Here is a 24,493-nt window from a genome sequence, read left to right as displayed (position 1 = left end):
GATCGGTCAAGGGAGTGAGATATTTTTCAACAGCTTAAGCCAAGAACGGTCGCAAGTTTTTGATAATGTTATCGAACGGCTGAGTCGATAACCTCCTCCTATGGTATTTTCTCTATTGGTGCAGTTGTTTGTGGGTGCTTCGTGTTAATAACGCCTTCGCATAGTGCCTCCGGTTAGTGCTTCCAGTTAGATCCAAAAGCTGGAAGCAACTCAGTCACAGTAACTCGGTCACAGTAATCTAATTCAAAAATATTCATTGTTTCTAATAGTATGCGTATCGGCTGGAAGTATGACGAAATCTAAATTGTTTACAGGTGTACCGCTACTAGAGTCTATAATTTAAATATTACAAGGAGCAGTTACGTTGGGACCTTGTCACTTCTATGCGTGGCCATTTCGAACGGTGGCGAGCCGTCGTCTGTGATCCCGTTAACCTGCGTTCTTGTTTCATTACTGCAATTGGCAAGTTTTGCCTCTCATGTCCTAACACTACTCAGACTGCATAAGTTGGCACCCTGCCTGCTGCTGTGACCTTCGTGATTAAAAACCGAGAGCTTCTTGGTAATTATAATTGATCGAAGATAAAACAACGGATACAGATGCTTCATGTTCATATTAGAACGGTAGTATATAGACCTTGCACTTATATATATTTCTATATATGTATATTAATAAAGTCAGAAAAGATTATCAATCTCGTTGATTTGGCAATAATCAGCCACGTGTCCTAAGCACGCAGTATCGGAAATTCCTCATTAGCCTAGTAGCTGCCGAAATCACAACGGAGGATAACAAAAACAAAAAGAATACCAATCAAATTTAGAGTTGCTATATGAAATTTCTTCGCCAGGAGATCTTCTTGTTTCTTACATACGTTTGGGTGTGTATTTGAATTAGGGTGCGGTAGTAGAAAACCTTTTCACTGGATAGCTCCGTGGTAATACCCTGCTAACGTACACTCGAATAATTTTATAGTGACGAAACCGTATCTGTTTCGATGGTAGCGTAGAAGTGAAATTTTAATATAATGACCGAATACATCAAAGTATAAATACAAACTTTAATAGGCTTTGTAGTTTATACGAACCGATTTTTAAATTAACCCTCGGGCATTATGGAATGGATACTATCGCATTGTCTCTTTGTTCTAAAAACATCCGATATGTTCATAATATATAGAGTGCTCTTCACTATCTAGAGTGTTAGCCAGAAGTAAGTGATGACTAAAGTTATATAGGGACATAAACTGAAGGATAAAAAGGATGTTTATAAAGCTTGGAAGGACGGTGAAGTTGAAAATAGCCACACTATGGATAGGCTGCACCAAGATGCTTAGATACATACAAAACACATAATAAAAGAATTAATGGACTGCATAGTTGTCCTTTTTTGTATATAAAAAATATCCTTTTTTCAGTAGGTTCGACTATCTTCAGCCGACTGCCAAAGCACAAGTCTGTCGCTTACGCTACAAAGAGTGTCGGAGTAGCTTGTTGTCTAATAGATAGCAAAAACAAAGGTACTTGCCCTGGTCTCTTACAGAGGGAGGTGGAACTAGAAAGTTTATCCAGACCCAGTCAGGAGACTGGGTCTGGAAAAATTTTCCTGTAGGACGACTAGCGTGTTTTTAAAACTTCCCACGAATAATCAAGGTTTATTTAGCCATATCAAGATGAAGATATTGAATAGAAATTCAAACAAGCCTGAATCACAGTAACATTACACGATGCGGGGTTTCCTCCGCCGAAATCTACTTACTATTCTGTACCAAACACTTCGGTATGAGTAAAACCAATAGAACATTGTACAAAAATGATAATGATGGTGAATATAAAAGGCTAGGATTATTTAGGAGAATATGTCCAGCATAACTATATTTATGTTTGGTTACCTAAAACAAACCAGTTAAATAGTTATAATTTCAGCAGACTTAAAGATTATGTTGTAACTTGAATTTCTAAGCTTCTTTATAATTAGTGGCTGTGTTGCTGAGGACGCTGTCCTACCTCAAGACAGGGATTCAGGACAAAGCCACGTTAAGAGACGAATTGAGTTGTTACTACTTAAGCGAGTGGCATCTGAAAAGGTCAGAATAAGTGTTGATTCAGCATCTCGTCTAGTCGATATTCAAACCTAAAGTATTCACATCTCACAAAAAAATCAAAGAAAAGAAGGATTTAGAACTATCGAAATCTGGAGAATTTATAGATAATGATTGCGTAATTGGTACTGTCATTGTAGAACTTTCATATCTTAAATAGATTCAAAAGTGTTTAATCCTTATTATATAAAAATGTGCAAAAAAATCAGTCCGCTTTATTTTAGTTTACTATTATTTATTTTAGTTACTTTTTTTCGTTGGAATACCCGGTTCGCCCTAAAAAATATTTATTGACTGGGCATCTCTGGGCAGTATAATTGATTTAAACTCGCAGAACCTCTGATGCGCCTAAAACCCATCCATTGCTCTCACCATGCTACGAAAAGTAATCGATAAAGAAACGATACTTTCGATCCTAATTTCTTTGACGGGCAACCTCGCATGCTACATCTTGCCATCTGATATACCGTATACTTTCAACAGCTTCGTACATCCGGCACTTGCGATCTTATGCGAATACTGTTGCAGCCCTTCGATTGATCATTATTGATACTTGCAGCATTTTCTGTTTGGATTAATTTGGATGGTTGATTTATTTAGTTACAAATCTCTCTCTTCACTTCACGAATTATAATAGTTTTTTTAAAACGATCGTTGTTCAAAAAAGAGCGATGGGAGTTCACAACGTCTACGACGCGGTACTCTTACATAGGTATCAGTCTGTCACATGTTTTTCCGCAGGTGTTTCAAGTTTTACGTACGAAACTGTGCTAGCATCAGGCTGTTTCCTACACGAAATAAACCTGTGTATTCTAAAACATAAACCTAGTACAATATGAGCATTCCTCTATAGGGCCATTTTTTCCTAATCTTTGAAGCTTGATATCTTTTCTGCCTAGACATGTAGCTATTTCTCTTGCATATGTTTAAAAAAGCAGCTGATTCTCTTTCATTTATCAGTTTAGAGAGAAAACCAACTGGCGATGTCAAGAAGGCTTATCTCTACCGTACGCGTGGTCAGCCCTTTCCGTCGCTTTGCTATATCTACATACAGCTGCTAAAGACTGCCAGCAGCGGTGGTGCAGAGAACCGAGAGAATAGTTTGCTATCGGGCTATTGAAAATGGGGATTAATGGCCTTTAAAACCCCTAAAGGCGCATGCGGATGGGTGCTCACTTAATGAGACCGATGGGGCACACAGCGCATGTTTCACAGTTACCCTTAATTGCTTTTCTTCTTTCTTTTGCCAATTCGACCGCTATCGCGACGCCTAATATTCGTAGAATGTACAAAGAGGACTAGAACATCAATCAAAGAACAAATAAACACACGTCCTATTTCATATGAATTAAGCTTAAGCGAGTTGATCTTGATTTGGCAAGGCGGCCTAGAAACCGACCCAACTATGTTGTGCGGTTGCAGCATAATATCGATAGTAATATGGGATTCGTTCAGCATAATGGCCATGTCGGACTACTTGCTCGGTAAACGGAGCTAATGAGACAGAAAATATTTAAATGGAGCAATCAACAAGTCGATGCTCGCCGCGAACTAGTTGACAACGCGGATGGGCGGGTCGAGGCCGGCCGTTAACAACGATGGGCGATAACGACAAAGGTCCTGACATTTGACGACTGAGAATTCGATGACTGACCCGCTCTAGGGCCTACTCTTCCTGCAAGTTAACATCGCAATGACAAAAATCATTCCTACTGACTCAAGAAGAACTGAGCACTGTCCAAGTTTCTTCGCTGTTTGGCTTATACTGGATACTGCTCAGAAGGCGAAGAGCCGAGAAGAAATAAACGAGGATAACGTAGGAAAGTCGCTTAAGTCCATCTATCACCAAATTGAATAACATTAATATGTCTATTGTTTTCAGTGACGCTAATTATTTTTTTGCTTATTCAACAGAACGAGTAGTTGATTTTATGAGGTTCGAAAAATAAAGAAAAATTGTATAAACACTTGATTACTTCTAATCCGATTGATATAAAATATATTGTTAGTTTCTATAAAATTTTACTTATTTTAGTTGAAACAATAAGTTTCCTGTGTACACGGCAGTTGGTGTTACCGGCATAAAAAACGCTTTACTTTAGTATAGTATGTAGGATTCAAGACGACATTGACAGTCTTATTAACACGATATCGTAAATAAAAATAAATTGTATCATATAAGCAAAAGCCTACGTTAATCTTCTCAGGAGCAGCAATTTATAGAAGAACGTTATCTTAGCTAACAACCATGCCCCTATTGTCTCTAAGAGGGAACTAATTGCACCCGCTTATGATATAGAAAAGAAGGATGGTTAATAAAGAAATAAGAGCACACAAAATATGGCTGAATCTTTCTACTTATAGAATTGAAATCGCAATTAAGTTAGCAATCGTATGGGGGTTAATTGAATCGATGTGGAGTAAACGTGTTGTGTAATTATCATTGATGCATTCTGAGAGATCTTCGGCTTTCTCCCTGTTCGGTCTGATCAAAGAATTAATAGAAGCAACTAGGGGCAAAAGCATGGGAGGGAAGAAGGGGGTCCGTTTACAAAACGAGCCATGTCTAGGCCGTTGCGGAAAGAAATATCTATCTGGTTAGACTGGCTTAGACTGTAATAACACTTACCGTTGTGATTGTAGCTCTGTCGACGCCAAATGTCTTTTAACTTACCTAACTATCAACATAACACATAGTTTTTGCAGATCGTTTATTAGTTTCATATTCCGTTTCACTTTTGCAGCCACATATAGATGTTTGAAGCTCCCCGTCCGGTGTTCCCGCTAATGATTGCATCACAAAGAGTTGACTTGAGTATTATTTTATCTAAAAAACAATATATCTTTTATTTCTACAGAATCTTTTAAAAGTATATGGCGATGTAGTTCAACCAGATTACACGATTGTCCGTATACGTTCCCGTTCTGTAAGGCGGGGTAATTGTAAGTTGCAATTGGAAAACTAGAGGATATCCTAAATTTGTAGGAACTGTTTGTATCTTTTGTTTTCGTAATCTTCTTGGGTGCTCAACTTACTAGCGAGTACATGATGCTTAGTGTACTTCCTGTTTCTAGGTGTTGACCGCTCAAAGAACTTCTCAGATTGCGCCATGCTTTGACATGGCCTAATATTCTCAACGAACCAAAGCTAGAGGTCGCTGATATTCATCATGGTAACTTGTCCTCTATAATCAGTTTTATATAATTACTAGCTTCTCAAAGTATTTCGCATCTGTATTTATCTGCCCCAACACCCCACTTACATTTCTTTCTTTTCCTGCCTTTCGACACCGTCGAAAATTACGGTGAAAATTATAATCCTTCAACCTTAGTGTTGCCTTATCCTGAGCGGTGTGTTTCCTACTTCCTGTAAAAAAACCTGGTATTATTCAGTCGAGCTTCTCTATTATACCTGTTAATCGTCTTACGATTGTGGAGATGTACCATTCGAACTCTTGTAAACGGCAGTCTGCTCATTAAAGACGCAGCGTTTCTGGTGTTAACCTATTCAGAATTGGATGGATTCGTATTTAGCCATTAGGATTTTTGGGACATCGCTGGGGGTAACCGTTGTTAGCTTACCCCGTGAACAAGCAATCTCGTCCAATGATCCTGGTTGGGTGTTTTGTTGTTTAAAATATTTTTTTTTTCGATTTAGCCAAAACCATTTATATATATATATATATATACCTACAAACTACATGCGAGGACGAAAATATATATAAGCCTGTTGATAAGCTTCAAACCAGCAGATATGCCATCGCAAGTGCGTGTAGTCGAAACGACAGACTAATTCTGCCCCCAAAAGTTAGCCGATGGGGTAGCTGCAAATTGTTTGTTATATGATGGGAGAGTTTTTATCGCTTATCCTCAAAAGGTTTCGTGTTAGTGTGTCTCCCAACCTTGATTTCGATGGAAAGATTGCTAATATTGCATAATCAGCCAACATGATTTATTTGGATGCATGATTGTAAAGAAAGCCGGGGTTTTACATCACGTTATATATGAACCTAGTGATTCCTACGATGCGATATTGCAGCCCTTTATAGTTCTCTTGGAAAGAACAAATAGGCGACTACGCTAAACTTGCTGGGGGTGTAGTAAGCAACGCGGAGCTCGTCACCACTCTATCGATGTTCCGTATTCTCACAGTTTGTGTAGAATTGCGGCGGATCTAAGAACATTTCAAGTGCAACGTAAGCTTGACTTTGTTTCGATTTTGTTTGCATTAGATCGAATAATAAAAAACTAACTCGCGTAACATTTTTCGTAAATAGTTGCTCTACTCGGACGTATTAGTGATTTGCCCCTTTCTTCCTACTTCGCCTAATGGGACGTCGTTTGTATATTACAGCTACAAAGACTGGTTCAATAATCGTACGTGCCGGAAAATTTGATGTGATATTACGAAAAAAAAAACTCACACCTTGTAGCCAAGTAGCAATGCGCCATTTGAAATTAAGCGCGCGCAGCTCAAGGATTAGGCTTCGCGGTTTTAATATGTCTACAACCTACTCCTTAAGAAGCTCAGTAAGGTTACATTCCTGTTTTACTTTGTAAAAAAAAAAGTTGAAATTTCACACTAATATCGAGTTCTAGGCTAATCACAGGTTAGAAGTTGGTGAGCTTCACACATAAAAGCTGACTGGTTTATTTAATTTGTTGTTGGGAAGCGGAGGCGAGCGGTTTTCGCCGACGCACTCGACGCCTATATAGCTTGGATGTACCTACTGAATAAACGCAGCTAATTATTTTTGTTTGTATCCCTTTTTCGTTTTACTGGTTAATGGGTTAATGAATGATTCCAACAGTACCCTTTTAGTAGTACCCTTTCGCCCCCCAGTGTTTGAAGCTTTTGCGTTATCAAGTTGGATAATGGCTGTCGATATGTTTCACTCGAGTTTCATATTTACAGCTTATGTCCATAGACAACGTGCCCTAATATACCCTATCATGTTGTAAGCAGTACTTGCCTTGCGTTCCAAAGCGAGTGTTGCACTACTGCGGCATGCAATCTTACACTAGTCCTGATTAACACAAAACATCAACTTACCTTCATTACAGTGACAAGATTAGCAAAAGGCGTTGATTTCGCAGCCATATGAACGATGAATAAGGATGCTTCAAGCTGAAGCGTTTACGCCCATACCCGCTGCCGTCCAACCCCCATCATCAACTTAAGCGTACACAACAGGCTTTATTATTGGCGGTCAGGAGGAAATACTCTACAATCGCCCGTCCTACGCCTTTACAACCGTCGAGCGTATTTATTCTAAAGTGAAATATTGTTCGTTGTATGCGCATATACAATAGATCGTCACGGTGCGACCTACAACTCAGATTGTAATGAATTTACATATATTGTTTGGTGGCTTTTTTTTTCATAAGTATTTCGCAAAGCGAGTCCTAATATAAGGTTAAATACTGTTGTAATATCAATAAACACAATATAATTGTAAGGCTAGTAATAGCTTCATCATCCAGTTCCGAACGTAAGGAATCCCTGGAGAAACTCGATTGTAAAGATTACATTTAAGTGGATTAGTCGGAGTTCTTCTTGAATGAAATTTCATTTATTCACCTTTACGGATAGTAGTCAAAAACACCATACATACAGGTAAACAACACAGTGTCCCTATATCAGGAAAAAATTCATACATATTTTTTCAATTTCAACATAGAATTAATGTTTTAAAGATGGTACCAAGGGGCAATGAACGGTAGGATATCTGCTACATTTTTTCCTCGTCTCAAAGCTCACAGGGACTTGGTTTAATATAGGGTCTATGTTGCTGATGCACGGCAAAGCGGGTGACGACATGTATATTTAGCTAGTTCACTTGTTGTTCCTCATCAGACTCAAAGCAAAGAGGTTCCCAATTTTTGCTACCACTTCCTAAGATCGGTCTTCCGCTGCTGGGAGCTCAAAGCGATAACGTGGGTCCTCGGTCAGCAGTGGTGAGTCGGCCAAAGGACACACGAGATGATTTTGGCTTACTATGCTTAATCCCAATGCTGTTTTAAGGAAAGAGGCTTTAATGCGATTTAATTATTTGCAGTTTTCCACCGTGGGATCTTCCCAAATAATGCGTATCCCATCCGTTATAATCGGAGCTACCTTGAATACGTGCGAGTAGAGAGCGATTGCGAGGGGCAAACGTGTACGATTTGATCGCCTATACGGCCAACACTGCTTTCCTGTATCTTCCTGCACAATAAAACTTCTATCTTTCGCGGAGAAGAGCAAGCCAGGGATGAAAATATACATAGGCAACCTGGTAAGGTACAAGGTGCAATAATCGCTGTCCTGCCTCCGTCTCCAAACTTTATCGTTCCTATCTTGGTCAGGTTTACGGTTTGTGATAAACTTAAAACCCGTTCGGCCCGTATATCATTAAATGTGTCATTATGTGCGCACAATATTATTTAAAGTGATTCCTTTTGGCCCTCTTATTTCATCAGGGAGATTATTCCTTAGGCTTGGGTCGTGCCTCTAAGTCAAGCCAGTTTTCTTCGTGAAAGGCAGGACTTTGGCCAGTGTGTCGTCGATGGTTATTCCCTTCTCTTCTGGAGCTGCAATGAAGGAGAAGCTTGAACCTATTCATAGGGAAATCCACTTCGGCCAATGTGAGCATAGCTTTGTCCCGGGCGCTGAGGCGAAGGCCCCCTTGATATCGACAAACGTCATGTATAGCAAATTGCACGATGTAGGCAGTGCTTTCTTCACGTCCGCTATCGGGATCCCGCACGCCGTCTCTGTGAAAAGTTTTTTAAAGAAAATATGTTTCTTCATGTATGCTCTCTAAATAACCGTTCAGTTTCTTAGTCAACAAGCTGGCAAGCAGCTTATAATAAACACTTTTCTTCGCTATTCCCCGCTATGACGACAGTGCGGTTGGGCCGCTCTTTCTTTTAGGCATCATTAAATGAAGTAGCACCTTCTCATTCAGCTGTATGTAAGCATTTATTGAATAGTGTCATCATAGCGTGCTTGCAAATTTTATCAGGACCAGCGGCTTTTTTGTTGCATAGGCTCCCAAGATCTTACAATAGTTCACGTGCTGTGAAATTTTTTGAAGGGCATTGCTTCTTCGTACATTGCGGCAAAAAAGAGCGCCGCGAGTTTTAACGTATCTCTTGACGTGAACGCCTCCGAGAGGTCATTTCTGTGGGTTCAGGAGTGTCGTTGTGCGTTAGCGACTTGTATGTTTGATGTTCTGCATCGGCAATCAAACGAGTATCTAGTTGCGCCACATACATTATTCAACCTATAGTTTTTAAAACGGAAGGTAAACTGTGCAACTCGGATTGTAGTCCTGCCATAAGCCTGAAGGCCGTCTGGACCCTCCGCGCAAAGCTGCAAGAAAAGTTGGGCCATATCCTATATTTCCAAGGGATCAAAAGAACTGTACTGTAGAATAGGACATTTCAAACAAATGCTCTGCATACGTTTTTTACCACGTCAAGGGACATAAATTGAAGTAAATAAAAGCATGCGCACACGCAACCACATCAGTCAGCTGGTAGCTAAATCGTCAGCTTTATGAGACTATTTGGACATAATTCATTCAGAATATTTGAATTCTAGCTAACATTCGCTGGAATTTTACTTGCGCCTTTACAAGTTAAAGGCCTTATCTAAACAAGCATAAACTACGCAGAGTCAGAACTACACTTAATTTTTTTTCTGCCACGTATATACTCGTAATGAATTTCTAGGCATTATTTGTTTTCATTTTTCTTTTTACAAACTTCTTCCAAATCTTCAAGGGTGTCCGGCAAAGGCTCATCCAATGTCTCCGGTAACCACTGAAGGCAGACACATTCAATTGCTGCAGAAATAAAAAATACAATGTGGGGTATAGCTGAATGCGTGGTTCGACCGAGGTCTACAACAAAGGGCGCCATAGCCGCTCCGCATCGCGAGAACATGTGACAGAGCGCGAAACCGGTAGATCTTAATGGGGTAGGAAAGTTCTCATGAACAGCAATCCACTGCGTGAAATTTTGAGATTTAAGAAGGAACCGTATCCACATCATGGCGAGCAAGTTCGGCCACGTTGCTAAACGGGGTATAAAAAACAGAACCAAAGATAAACTAACAACGCTTAACAGGATAGGAACGATCTGTGAGATTCGTCGACCAATGCGTCGGCATACCCAAATACCAATTAGCGCGGCGGGAATTTCGGCGGACGCCGAAAGTGCGTAGTTCAGCTGTGGAGTTCCGGGAAATTTATGCGCATTCAACATGATATGGTAGTACGTGATCGACTCACAAAACCACAGAGTGAAAATGCTTACAGCATTGATTCGTAAGGTTGACAACCTTAGCAGATCACCCAAGGTTGGTTGAGATTTTTCAGGATGTCTCTGGGCCTGGGCAGCTATCCGAACCATCGTTCTCGTCATGTCTGAAGCGGACCGTCCACTTCGCCGCAGTATCCGGTCGATGCATTTTGCAGCTTCGTCAACTCTATTTTTAGCTAAAAGCCACTTTGGCGACTCTTCAATGTATGGGTAGAATGGTACGACGAGCAAAAACGATAACCCCAGAGCAAGTTGCATCAGGCGAAAATTCTGAAACATCCAGGACATAAAACCAATGAGAGCCATGGGAATAACGTAACCGATTCCGAAGCCAACATTCATCAGTACACGGTCAGTGTTTGGCATGACTTCCATAAATAATGTCACAATGGCCGCAGTAAGTCCAGCCGCACAGCCGGCAATGACGAAACGGCAAACGTTAAACCATAGCAGGGACGATGCGAATGTCCCAGCAACACCCACTAATGCAGCTATTAACACGCCAACGTAGAACGTTTTCTTTCGACCAAATGCGTCAGAAAGCTTGCCAAAAATTGTTACTCCGCTAAACGACCCTGCCATGATCGTCGATTGAACGCCCGATCGCATCCAAGAGTCCCTGCATACGAGATTCCATTCCGATGTTGCCGTAGGCCCAAAGTGCTTTGTATCATATACCCAGCCAAACTCGCAGGGTTGACGTAAAGTACCATTCTCCGGCTCGTAGAAGATGATGCCGTTGAAAATCGTTTGAAGTGGAAAAGCTGTACACTCGTCGGGTTGGGCGAAGCTTCTCCAAAGAGTTTTGTTAAGGCCCGGGGGAGCGCTGCACTCGTGAGGTATGTCTGGGGCAATCAACGGCGACATCATGTAGGTCCATGCGATCGGAATCGCCCGTAGTAGGGCCACAGTAAGAACAAGAACTGCGAAAAGATAAGATAAGAAAGAGAAATATATAATAGGTTTGCGGAAAAAATCTCGGGCTTTTTAGAACAAACTTAAGCGACCCCACAAACTAGCGACATCTGCAGATCGGTCGTATAGGAAAAAATAGTTAAATAGTCTAAAAAACGTGGACACAAACGTTGAAGATTTGGGGTGGACTTACATAGGGGATAAGTAGCTTGGTCTGAGGCCTCGAATTAGGGTTAAGGATAGAGGGTTAGCTTAGGCGTAAAGGGTAGCTGGCATTGCCTGAGCTCTCGGGTTGGGGTTAAAAGTAAGGGCTTAGCTTAGGTGTAGGGGGTTAGCTTAGGTGTAGGGGGTTAGCTTGGGTGTAGGGGGTTAGCTTAAACGCAGGATGACTTTGGATGACGTAGGATGACTTTGCTTGAGGTCTCGAGTTGGGCTTAAGGGTAAGGGGTTAGCTTAGGCGCAGGGGGTGAGTGGCTATGTCTGAAGTCTTGGGTTAGGCTTAAGGGCAGGAGGTGGACGGCTTTGTTTAAGGTCTTGGGTTGAGCTTAAAGGTAGAAGGCTAGCGGGTAGATGAATTTGTGTGAGTCCTTGCGTTGGGCTTAGGGTAGGGGATTAGCTTAGGCATAGGGGGGGATGCCTGAGGCCTCAGTTGAGCTTAAGGGTAGGCGGTTAGCTTAGGCTTAGGGTGGCTTTACTTTCTTATTGTTCTTCTCACAAGATCCTAGGTTTTACCTAATTTTTAGACCAAGAAATATAACCCTTGACTAGCTACTTACAGCGAATCTTTTTCAGAATCTCTGTTTTCGAAAGTTGTTCAATTAGTTATCATCTGAACAAAATAAAGTAGACGGTGATAACGACAAAGTACGCTTAATGTAGTGAAAGCGTTAACGAATTTATATAATAGCTGACATTTTTCGAAAAGGCTAGTTTGCAACGATATGTAATACGTGTCATCAAAAAACAGTAGACTCGATTTACCTTAGGCCACAGTTCCACACTTTTTTTGACAATTTAGATTCCTGCAAACATTTTCTATAGTTATCCATTCACACGGACAAATGTAAATATTCTGTAGCATCCCCAATAATGCTAACGTTTATTAGATACGCGTGGCAAACTATGTTTGACTAGGATAAAAATAACTATCTCTAATAACCTAAGGCGCTTTATTAGATGTAGTCTTGGGAACAAAAAACTTCCATATATGCTTGATTGCATATCGATCTGGTCATTGCCTTAGGCTACAATATATCTATCGTATCTACTTAGGGTAAAGCTAAAGCAAAATTCTTTTTAAAGATTCTCAATTTAAGGACATGTGAATACGACACTTAGTAACTCTTTTCGCTAGCACTGTCTCAAACCAGGACAGTATTTCCTCAGTATTCCCATTTTTTTTATAGGAGTCCTATTTTTTCCTAGATCCTAGATTTAAAAATATTGCGGCGTTCAGTTAATTCTATCGTATTATCATATCTAAGGAGACTTAATAACGTACAATGCCTGATATATGATAGAGTATGATACGCAAATGACATAGTTAATTCATAAACTCACTTTTGTACTTGATTTAAATCAACTAAAAGATTTGCTGTAGAGTGTTTTTACGTACGTCGCATCAGATCCTTGATATTCATGATGTTGTATCCGTTACCCCTTCAGTGAAAATCTCTCAGTTTACCAAGTATTTTCTCCACCAAAATCAAGCGACTTTTGACTGCCATATGGACTTCCAGCAAACAGGGTAGTAGGAATGATCATTTAGTTTTGTTCAGGTTATAAGGAACCCATTTAAAGAGGGCGCTCTAGTCTGCCGCGATAGCACTTCAGTAATGACGCATCTTGGCAATTAAATATCAGCTCCCCCATGACGTGTCGAATCTTGATATCGCACTTCTGCCATTGGTCTCCTTTACAAGAAGTTTAAGAACTACTTTTTTGTCTTTATGACAAGATGAGGTCAGCAATTTAATATTTTCTTTATAAATTTGTGAGAAAGAAGCAGCTGTTCAAGTTGTAGCAAGGTTTATTGCAAATATTTAACAACATTTCTAATTGTGCCTACTTAAAGCTTTCGTCAGACCTTTAAGGCGCAAAATCTACACCTGCTATAGTTATGACTTCTTACATTGTACATAATGCGTATATTTAACTTTTGAGCAAGTTTCAAAGCTATTTGCCGCTCCCTTAATTAAATATTACTTTTCAAACGAATTTATGCGAAAGGTGCTCTTCTTCAACCAATTCGGCTAATGAATATAATTTTAATGTTATTAATTAATAGTTCTCCCATTTCTCTTGTCACTCATTAAAAGTGACAAGGAGGTAAACTTTTTTTTTTTTTATAATGTTTAATCTTGTTCATATTATAGTCACTATACGCACGTCGCCTGGTGGTTTGGTCCTTGAATAATCAGCAAAAAAATAACATAATAAAAGCCTATGTGTAGTTAAAAAACGCTTTTGGATATGTTTTTAACAAAAAAAAATTTGAAAACGAATGATGACTCATAAACATTTTCATGGCTATTTTGGTCATATTCGAATCTTTGTCATAATATTTATTAATACTTCTTTTGAAGTTGAGCGTAGGAAAAAAGCTATCTAAAAAATACAGTGGAAATGTACCTTCGACGATTAGCACGTTTGCGGATAATTATGGTCGAACGTTTGTTGAAGATACCAAGCAATCTTACATAACTAGAAAAATATAAACTTAACTAAAGGAGGTATGAGGAGAACATGATTCCCCCTGGTTTCTGTCGAGTCTATCGAGCAAAATAGATTCCGCTTGAACACATTTTCCACAGACAAAATCTAAAAAGTGTCGAAATTTTAAAAACAATAATAACTAAGAAACATGTGGCTCTGCTAGCGTACGCATAGGACGGCTGTTTTTCTTGAATTCCTTCATCTTTTCCGAAGTAAATTTGTTAATCATTATCCTTTATATAAAATAGAATTCTGCAATACACATAGTTCTTTATTATTTTTTTCTCTATCACAAACAGCTACAGTTGTTTAGTAAAATAATTAAACCATTGACAGATTTCTTTAAGTCGTATTATTTACTATAGAATTCAAAAGCAGAAAAATGATGATATTGGGCTAGGCCCAACAGTCCTCAACCACGACCAATTCACCGGGATAAAGGGAAGTTCGGATATAATTTGAAGACAGAAAACGGTAGGCGTCTCAATGGACCTGTCGGAGTATTCACCAGTTCACTTGTGCTCAGTCTCAGATGAAAAAGCAAGAATGTTTTAAGTACTGATTGATTTTATAGAAATTCTACTACCAATCCAATTTTATTGCATTCCGTATTATAACGCTCTCTGTCCGTACTGACTTCAAATAATCCAACAAAAGTACTGCATTGTTTTGTACAATGCAATCCTTTAGTTTGCATTGATACCCCCTAGACCAATTTAATATAAAGCCCCAGATTTGCACGTGTCAATTTATTCCAATAATAGAAGCAGTGTGTAGTATAACATGTTTCTTTTACAATATTCGACATCTCTTTCCTAATATACATTATACACTCACAATAAAAATTCCAATAGATAAGCCAAACCCTCGACGACACCTTTATAATAACTTATTTGAAGAATGCTAAAAACTTACCGTGATAGAGTCCGAATCGTCCTATAATGTCAACGACGTCGCACGGCCCAATGTCTGCCATATTTCGCCACTATCTATTCTGTTTTCTCGTGTCAACGCGTCTAGATGTTTTGGCTATACTGAGCTTTACGACATAAGGACAAGAAAAAGAAGCCTGCTCCAGAAGGGCAATTAAAGGGATTCGACGTCACTTAGATGTGTCTCCACAAATGGGTGCGGCGAATTGTTCTCCAACATCCTCTAGGCCACTGACAATTAACCGCATATAACCAGCGGCTGCCACAGAACCTAGCCTCATAAAAAAACAAGCCAATATGTAAAGCATACTATTAGCCCATATACATACAGTTTACTTGAAAAGGATATAGCCACTAACGAATTTGCTAGAAAATATGCTTTGTGATGACTGAAGCATCTAAGCTTATGACGATCGTGCAGACATTGGGCCTTCTGAACATCACGGTATTGTAGACGCTATCTAGCTGGCTGTAATAGGTCTGCGATACGTTTGTAGTATCTTTTCAGCAAAATACATGGCCGTGAGTTACCTTTGCCAAATAAAAGATCGTGTCGACTATTAAATGGCGAAGTACAAAGTCCATAGTCGTCAAGAAGCTATGTACATTTTTTTTATGATTTTAATTATGAGTTGTGCAATTAGCCAATTTTTGTAACTGCTTTCAGATAGGCTTTAGTCCTACTGTAGGAAAAGTCACTGCATGTAAATGTAGATCTCCTTTCTAGTTTGTAGAAATGCGTATAGTGTTAGACAACGATATGGACCTCCTTATCTATAAGCCAGTGTAATTTTTTTGTAATGATGGTTTTAACCATCTTCTTTTTTTTATATGACAGTTCTTCAAAACATCATAATCTTATCAAAAAAAAAATTATATAGGTACTCATTGGTAAAAAACTATATCAGTACTCATTAATAGCATATCAAATAGAAAATTCCATAGAACTTGTGTAGCATAGTATATACGGTTATATACAGTATAAACTGATGCAAACCAGAAGGAAACTGGTACCAGGTGATTTAAAAAGGTTCATATAACGGTTGCAGGATCAGATGCTTTAAGCGTAGTAAAACTCTACGCTATAATCGTATTTTGGGATTGGCAGCGATTTAGTCATGTTATGCAAGAGGGTTAATCGGGACGACATAGTGTCTGCGTTTACTGAAAGCAGAACTTCAAGCGCTACCTACTTTGACTATCTAAACGATGAGCAAAATTGCGCGCATTTAGCATTATTATATTTACTATAAACCTAGATGTAGGAGTGAAAACTGGAGACCAATGGCGGACATCCCGCGAAAATTTAAACGGTGCAGTAAACTTAGCCTAAATAGTTTTATCAAGTCATTTTAAAATCGATAATTGACTTTGTCTTACACTTGTACGGGTAATATGTTCGAAATAGTTCCTGCCGTGTAAGAGTCTACGCTAGAATATAAGTCTAATACTGAAAGCTCTTGCTTTTTTTTTATTAAATTCTACTAATGATAAACTGGCACATCCTTTTGAAGTTACTCTCAATGTCGTCAACTCAAAACCTGATGCTGCAGGAGGATTAAAAGACTGAAACTACGCGAACAACAATATCTCAGAGTCTCGGAGGTAAATAGCATTGAAATATATTACCTAAACGTCCTAACTAAAGCATATTAATGTAACAACTCTATGTGAATATCTACAAGTAAATACTGGTCCTTAGTGTATGGTAATCAATGTCGAGAGACGCACAATTCAAGTATCAGGAACTTAAGCGTGCTGTTTTACTGAAACTATGATGCTTTTTTAATCTGGTTCTCATCATTTAGTTTTTTTTTTTAAATTGGAGCTACGCTAACAACAACATTATTGTAAATGTGGAGTCGTGTTTAGATGGTATGGTTACATATATTCTGATTGGACGTCTTTTTGAGGTACACATGTTTTTAAATAGGAGTTGATTCTCATATACTTAGGTATGTTACGCTGCCCTAAATTTGTGAATAATTGGTTATCTGTCCTAATGATGTTTGAGCCTTTAGGCATGTCATCACACATCTTTGTTTTAGGCACACCCGCCTCTGCTGGTTCTGTTTTTTTGGGTGCCATTATGGCAGTCAATTAATGCATATAACCGAAATCTTGTCGACGGCGATGCGCTGCATACTTCGAGAGAGCAACAGCAATGAAGTCAGTTGTTTCAATGAAGTCAGTCTCACAACCCTCGTAAACTCGATTACATGGAACTCTCTCGATCTCCACACTTGTTTGGCCTTTTGAATTCATTATGCTTTGGAAAAGACGTTGTATTATGTCAGTTGTAATATATCTTGTTAATTGAATAGTTTATAATAAACAGAAGCAGAATCTAAGTTGATGTGAAAATTTGTCTCCCATTTAAGGACGGAATACAGCAACGCCACTTCTAGCTCAAATCTTTTTAGCCTTGCGGATAAGATAGGCACTTATCTACGAAATATATAGAATAAGTCTTTTAAAGGATCAAGCAATATAGAAACGCTTAAACGTCGTACAATAGTTGACGGTTTCCCTAATCATAGAAATATTTCTTTTTCTTAGCTTTGTGGTATCTTATTTAAAAATCACAACGCATTATATTTCAGTATAATACAGTTGTGATAGAACTACCTCGATAAACTAACTCTTTAAAATACTACTGTTTGTAAGTAGCCTTAACATAAAAACATTTTAGGGTATTGTTCCCCCTATGCATATTTAGTAGAAGCTTCTATTACACTTCTTAAAATCCCCTTTGTAGGTAACCTCTAAAGCCAAAAAAAACTTATGTATGTCTGCTTAAGGACAATGTCCGAAAGCCAGAAAAGAGTTAAGCCAGTGGGCTTTAGCAACACGGCAGTGTAGTGTTATATATCGTGTTAACCGCGTCGGCTTGATTCACCGAAGAAACAAAAAATGATATGATGATAATGCTTCACTCTGTACTGCGAACGTTTCTTTGTGGTCTTTTGTATATCACTCTAGATATATGCGAATGTTCCAATTCGAAACGCAACGAAAATCTCTAGCGAATGAGCTACGCCAGCAAACAAAACACAGAAATATAATGTCATAAACTCTAGTAAAAGGAAACAAAACAAAGCTGCTTGCCATATGGACCACAAAAGTGGTACCTTTTATCTTTTTATAAATTATACGCTAAACAAATATGTCATAGGAAGACATTTCAATTTCTATATTGCAGGTCACAAAAGCCTTTAGAGCCTGACTTGGCTCAATAGGGCAAGTCTAAAAGGATTCCTTAGAAAACATTATTACGCATTTAAGGTATATTCAAGATAGTGTTTAGTTTGACCGGTGAGACAAGTACAAGTAAAAAAAACTGATGCAGAAATTTTACCCAGAAGCTCTAAAAGACAGATTCAATATAAATGATTGTTTCACATTAAAAAAGGAATTTAGAAAACCGGCTAACGTTCAGACATATTTATATTACTCGCATAAAACTTTCAAGTTTGCGCTTCTAAAGCTTTTACGGGGATCTATTAAATTTTAACCGTAACTACTATAAGAGTTTGTTGCTGTTAGATTTAACACTATTCCATCATCCTTCCAGCATTTTTTCAAGAAGGATGACGTCTGGCTAACAATGGAGACTTAAAACTAGAGACATTTTTATTGCAACTCTTAGAAGTAAGTGAATGAATCGAAGGTGTCTGTAGTCATAGAGCGATAAGGTTTCTTTCCGTCGTTAGACTACTATACTCATAGTATACGTAAAACACCTCCCGTAAAATTCAATTAAAGAGATGTTCCGTATATACTATGATTACAATTATCTCACTTCACTGAATGAATAGAAACAAGTATAATGTTATATTTTTTCTATATACATTTATATATAAGTTGTGGCAGTTAAATTTAACACAAAATCCACAACAATTCTCGAAATTACTCATTTGATTAAAAAAGATTCGTTGACACAAAAGGTCTCAAGAGTCCAAAGGTTAGGCGCACCCAAAAAGGGCTGCGTTTGTCCTCACCAAAACCTTCTTGTAATTTTCATATTCCAGATTACCAAAAAAGTACTTTCTGCATGCTTTTGATGGGATTTGAAGGTTCTCAGTCCCGTCTCCCCCAAAAAAAATTTAACCTGGATCACAAGAAACTGCCTATAGGAACACACGCTCGGATTCTTTCTTAGTTGCGTAGCAATATCGAAACTATCAATGTCTGGTTGTCTTTTGATATACGCCGTATCCAATACGAACGCTTTTGACAATAGCTGCCCGCGAATTTTGTCTCAGACCCAACGATCCCAGATGGGCCATAAAGAACTTATACGTTCTTCCTGTTGACAGAACGGATTCACTTTATGATTAATACATTTACATTAATTGCTGGCTAACTTTTTTTTTAGGGCTTTCGTAATTAATTTAGTTCAGCGTTTTGCAAGTCTATTTTGCTGAAATCAAATATCGCTAATGTTTCTTTAACAAAAGGAAGACGATTTTCATGTAGTCCCGTCATAATTCAATAACCACTGCGCCCTTTAATATCCAGTACTGATACCTAGCAAAGATAATTTTTGACTAGCAAAAAGTTACACATAGTTTTCTTTTTTGTGAGGGATCCGTTTTTCATGACTGAAAGGATTTTTTAAAATATTTTTGAGCACTTTGTTTTTAGAACGTCAATTTCTTTCGCGCAGTGCCTATTTTCTGCCTGTTAACTAGATAATGAAAGACCGAAAAATATTTATATAAGAATGCTTCAGAAATTTTCATTCGGCACAGCAGGAGTTCAGAATTTATACAGAAAAAAAATAGAATAAATAAGGTGTTCTAAGAACTAGCAACTTTTTAGTAGTATTCAAAAAAGATAAATTATAAATACGAAAGGATGAAGCCCATAGTCTTCCTTTTCTTATTACGGGCCGACTTGGTCGTGCTGTTGCAGTTTCGAATGTTACTGTATTTGGTGAGTAAAAAGCCGGATCGAAGAACGGGCATAGAAATGGGAACTATATTTGGGTATTTAGTTTAGCACCGAGTTATTCTTATTTATGATCGATACTATAATAAGTTTTATAATACCTATTACACTTTAGAGGTTTTGACTTTAAAAAACGTCTAATTTAAAACTTGCAGAAATTTAGTCAGAAAACGTAAGGCCGCCTATTTAACTAGCCACTTCATTGGACTATAATCTGATATTAATTCAAAACGACACACGAATAATTAAATTTTTTTTTTTTAGTTAAAACCTTCCAAAAAAGTAGAGTATATACGTTTTCAGTGTTTTGAACGGAAGCGGTTTTTAGCTCTAAGCATATTCGTCCTTAGGCACGAAGCAGGTCTCGCAGTAGATTATTGTTACCAAAGATAATTTTTTTCCACCGCATTAGTCAATATTATTCGAAACTGAGCTTAACTGATTTGGCGAAAAGTGTATTTGTTTTTATGTTATCATTTAAACAAAGTTTGCGTTGTTTTTCTATTTATGAGATATTAGATAGTATACGGTAGGTTAATGAAAATTGATGTAAGATGACTTCCATTCGTTTTTCTTTTAACTAGAACTAAAATATCTTCATCATAGCAATCTTTCGCTGAAAAATTCACAATACAGTTTCCTTTTTCTTGCTTTTACAGCTAACAACAAAATACAACCCTAAAAGAGACAAATGAAAAGACCCAGCTTTGGTTGTGGCCCAGTTTACCTCAATGTCCTTTCTAGTAAGCAATTTTTTTTACTATATATATATATATACATATATATATATATATATATATATATATATATATATATAATTAATTAATAATGATTAAAACCTTCCTTTTGCCCGAAATCGATGGTCTACATTACTACTAGTTGTAACGCGATTTTTTAAAAATCTGAGAAAGACTCACATGGAGCAAACAAGCTTCGAAAAAGTCGAAAGCTTCGAAAAGAGCTCGATAGTTTATTAAAAAAATATTTTTTATTTCAAAAGCATTTTTGGGACTTATGCCCTTCTATGAACTCAGAATTGAATTCTTCCTATGAAACATATCTGAGTTTACCTACACCAATATCCCTCGATGCACGCTTGCCATTAGAAAACTACCTACGCGTTAAAATAGGAGTATATTTAAAATGACCATTCGGAGGCCTGGGTCCCAAAAAGAGTGAACTCGCAGTCAATGATGACTATATTTAATAAGCACAATTGCCAAAAATTACACTTCTTATATATATGTAAACATTTTTATAGAAGTATCACTCTTTGTTGGGATCTAGTCTTAAAAATTATGTAAAAATGTTCATAAAAGTATCGATTTTTGTTGAGATCTAGTCTTAGAAAGTACTCATAAAAGAGTACCGACGACCTTGGGGAAATTGTTTTGGGGGAACATGACGAATAGCCTAATGAGCTGTACAATTAATTTATATTCAACGAAAATAGTTACCCTTGGCGCTTTTGCATTATCGTCGTCAATCATGCTAGATATATAAAAATGAAAGTCTGGAAATGTTGTCTTAACGCGTTACTTCTATATATATATATATATCGATCGACTCATGTCATTATCACAAATAGCAGTGGTGCCAGTGAGAGAAGAGCGACTTGTCGAAGCTAAAGAGGTGGTCAATTTGAGGATAAACAAAGTGGTCTGCTAAGCTGGAAAACACAGAACTCAGATGATGTCGTTATGTGTGAGAAGGGTTGCCACCGAAACTACCATTTCTTAGCTCGATCGCTGTTGAAGATGTGGAGGTGCGTGCGTGCGTGCGTGTGTGCCTCATAGGACACGTTCCCAACAGCTTGGAAATTTTTTCATCAAAGTAGAGCAGGCACCGTATATATTATAACGACAGTTCAACACGTTCGCGATAATCATTTGAGTTCATTACAATAAAGTTAACCCGATTGTCAGCTAGGGACTGGTTGAACCTGTGTGGCTTCTGACCGTATATTGGGGCCCATACGTGGGTAGCGCGACTAAGACTTTCAGCTCGTACTGACAGTTTTAATCACTTTCGTTACTGTGTCTATATAAGGACAAAATATTGCCGAAATAAACACAGATGTATCGTATGTGACGTTGCATTAAAAATAACTGAATAGCATTAAGGAAGTTCTACATAAAACCGAAGCAGATATTGGCCTAATGGTGCAAGACGTAGACTATAGGCAAGTGCAATAAAATTTTCCATCGAAAATTTTACAGTTTATATGCCGGAAAACTAAACATGTGTGTGATCTAACATTAGCATGGTACAAGACGGCGCTGTCATAGTAAAAGGGTTCCGCTTAATTTTTGGTAACGATGGCTAGTTATAATTTCGGTGATTGATGACAGTAGAGTTCCGAATGAACCGTTCCGCCGCCAGGCGGCAGCAGCTCATAACGCACAATTGCTTTTCCACCCGCCAAACACGTTACAGTACATTGTTTTGGACTTTGTCAAAGGTTACAGGTGCATGTCTATTGTTTTTTGTGCACATAACTGTAGCATATAATCTGCCGATTTAGAAATTTTTCGTTTTTATGTAGTGCAGATGGAATACTGTTGAATAAATCGTCTTGCGTCAATTTGTTCGTCACTTAAATATGTTTTGTCAATTCAGCATTTAAATATCGTACTTTCTTCCAGCCAACTCAAATCAAATAGCGTAAACTATTTCGTCGTAGATGTTTTTCTGCGATATAGTAGCTACCCACGTGTCAGTCTTGCCCAATTTTGCCTCAAATTTCATCAACGTTTTTCTTAATTGGTCGACGACTGCGAGAGGCTATTTCGTACCGGAACTTCCTGAACAAAAGGGACACAATCATCTTGAGAACGTTTTGCCTTTTGCGATAATTTATCTAGGTGATGAGCAGTATATATATTTTTTATGGGCTTGAGCAGCGTTTGCACCTTTATCATAATACAGTTGTCAGATAAAGCGAATCTTTTGAAAACATTTAATCGATCCTTGAGGTGCTGTTGATCTCGAACAAAGTCACAAATTTATCACTGCAGAAGTAGAAAGTTTTTTTTTTAAATATAAACAAGGCTTAGCTATAGTCTAACGTCACCCACAGCGTACGTTTTCCTCGGACGTTCGAAATCAGATTGACAAGCTTTGAAAAGTGATCAAAGTGGCTCAAAAAACTGTTTTTTGTAATTGCGACGATTCGATACAAAAACCAGTGGCTTTTTCAAAATGAGAGAATCTACAGACAACAAGGTCGCCCAGACAAGTTCCGACGAGAGAAATTTGGTGGAAAATTGGGAAGTTTGTTAGTAGCTCACAGTTCAAATTTGCTGGGTTTTTTGTCCAACTTTTTTGAACTAAACTTAAACAAATTTACATGTCATAAAATTTGTTCACTTACGGTTATTATGAAAATATTGATTGATAATTAAACGCAGTTTATGAACCAGTAGCATTGGCTACCCATTCTTAGTCCAGTTATTCCGAAAGGCTTCCTATACACGTCCATATCAGTGTATGCTTCGATTATTAATCGAGTATAGCCTTCTTGTCAATTTACTTGTTTCAGATATTTCTGATACGTGCAACATACGCACATACTCTTAGATGCATGTTTCGATATCAATTACACTACATAAACCACTGCTATGGACATTACTTTATTTAAACTGTGTAGCCAACGCCACAGACTTGGTTGTCCGCCAACGACCTCCCTTCATGTTGGGTTATCTAGAATGCAGTTGTTCCATCATATATGGGGCGTCACGTGGGGCAATGTAAACCGATCTCTCCTTTCCGCATAACACCCTTTCCGGCTTCTTCAGCTAGCTTCAGCTGAGCGACCATCCAGCTAGTCAGACAGGTGTAGCTCAGTTAACCTAACCTTAAAGACTACGTCATATGGTGTTTCCGTATCAATTCGGCAGCTTAGAAGATCGGCTTTGCTGCGTGCACTCAGGCAGAACTATGAGTTCGCGCAGAGTGAGCGATTTAACACAGAGTGCAGTTCCTTACAAAGCGCAGAGTCGCTGTTTATACAGACACATACTCTAACGGAGATATAGGTATACAGAGATGCGCCCAACGCTGGAAATAGCTGCATGTTATTGCACGCAAGCAAACAGGCTCACTCACTCACACACTTTAACACACGCTCACACTGTCAGAGCCTGGAGCGCCAGAGTGTCGGGTTGGGAGAGCACTTCTCCGGGTCCTGGCGGCGAAAGGCGATGGCAGCGGCTATCATGATGGCAGGAGGCCATGAGTTCACCCACCGCTTAGTGCTAGGCTACCCCCGCCCTTTCGGTAGTTACGGCTTTTCCTTGCCTTCCCTCCGCACGCTGGATGAGAAGAAGGAGCAGTTGTACTCGGACGGACGAACATTCTCTTTTCGTTCCTACGTCCTTTCCCTTTCTCCTTCGCTCCACAGTCGAGAGGACCAAGGCAGGCCGAGCCTTCCTGAACCTTACTCTGCTTGTCATGGTCATTGAAGCAGTCGTCATCATTGCTGTCGTCATTGTCGCTGTTGCACCGTCGTCGTCGTCGACGACGGTTAGCGAGCCCGAGAGCGCCCGACCGAACGACTTAGCGAGCC

General features: G+C 38.6%; 1 protein-coding gene across 4 annotated transcripts in view; it reads right to left on the bottom strand.

Moving 5' to 3' along the window:
• Positions 1-8,697: 8,697 nt before the first annotated feature.
• LOC111272579 (organic cation transporter protein) overlaps positions 8,698-24,493 on the bottom strand; it is a 31,581-nt gene continuing 15,785 nt past the window's right edge. For 2 of the 4 annotated variants that reach the window (XM_022854132.2, XM_022854117.2), the window contains exon 2: positions 8,770-11,334. In XM_022854132.2, the coding sequence (XP_022709867.1) occupies positions 9,824-11,281 (1,458 nt within the window). In that variant the 5' untranslated portion in view covers positions 11,282-11,334 and the 3' untranslated portion in view covers positions 8,770-9,823. Of the gene's footprint in view, positions 11,335-14,956; positions 15,277-24,493 lie in introns of those variants that run through there. The other 2 variants (XM_022854152.2, XM_022854126.2) reach the window with 2 other exon arrangements.

The sequence above is a fragment of the Varroa jacobsoni genome, unplaced genomic scaffold, assembly GCF_002532875.2.
Source record: "Varroa jacobsoni isolate VJ856 unplaced genomic scaffold, vjacob_1.0 scaffold_188, whole genome shotgun sequence".
NCBI lineage: Eukaryota > Metazoa > Arthropoda > Arachnida > Mesostigmata > Varroidae > Varroa > Varroa jacobsoni.
This window is presented reverse-complemented; position numbering and strand designations above follow the sequence as displayed.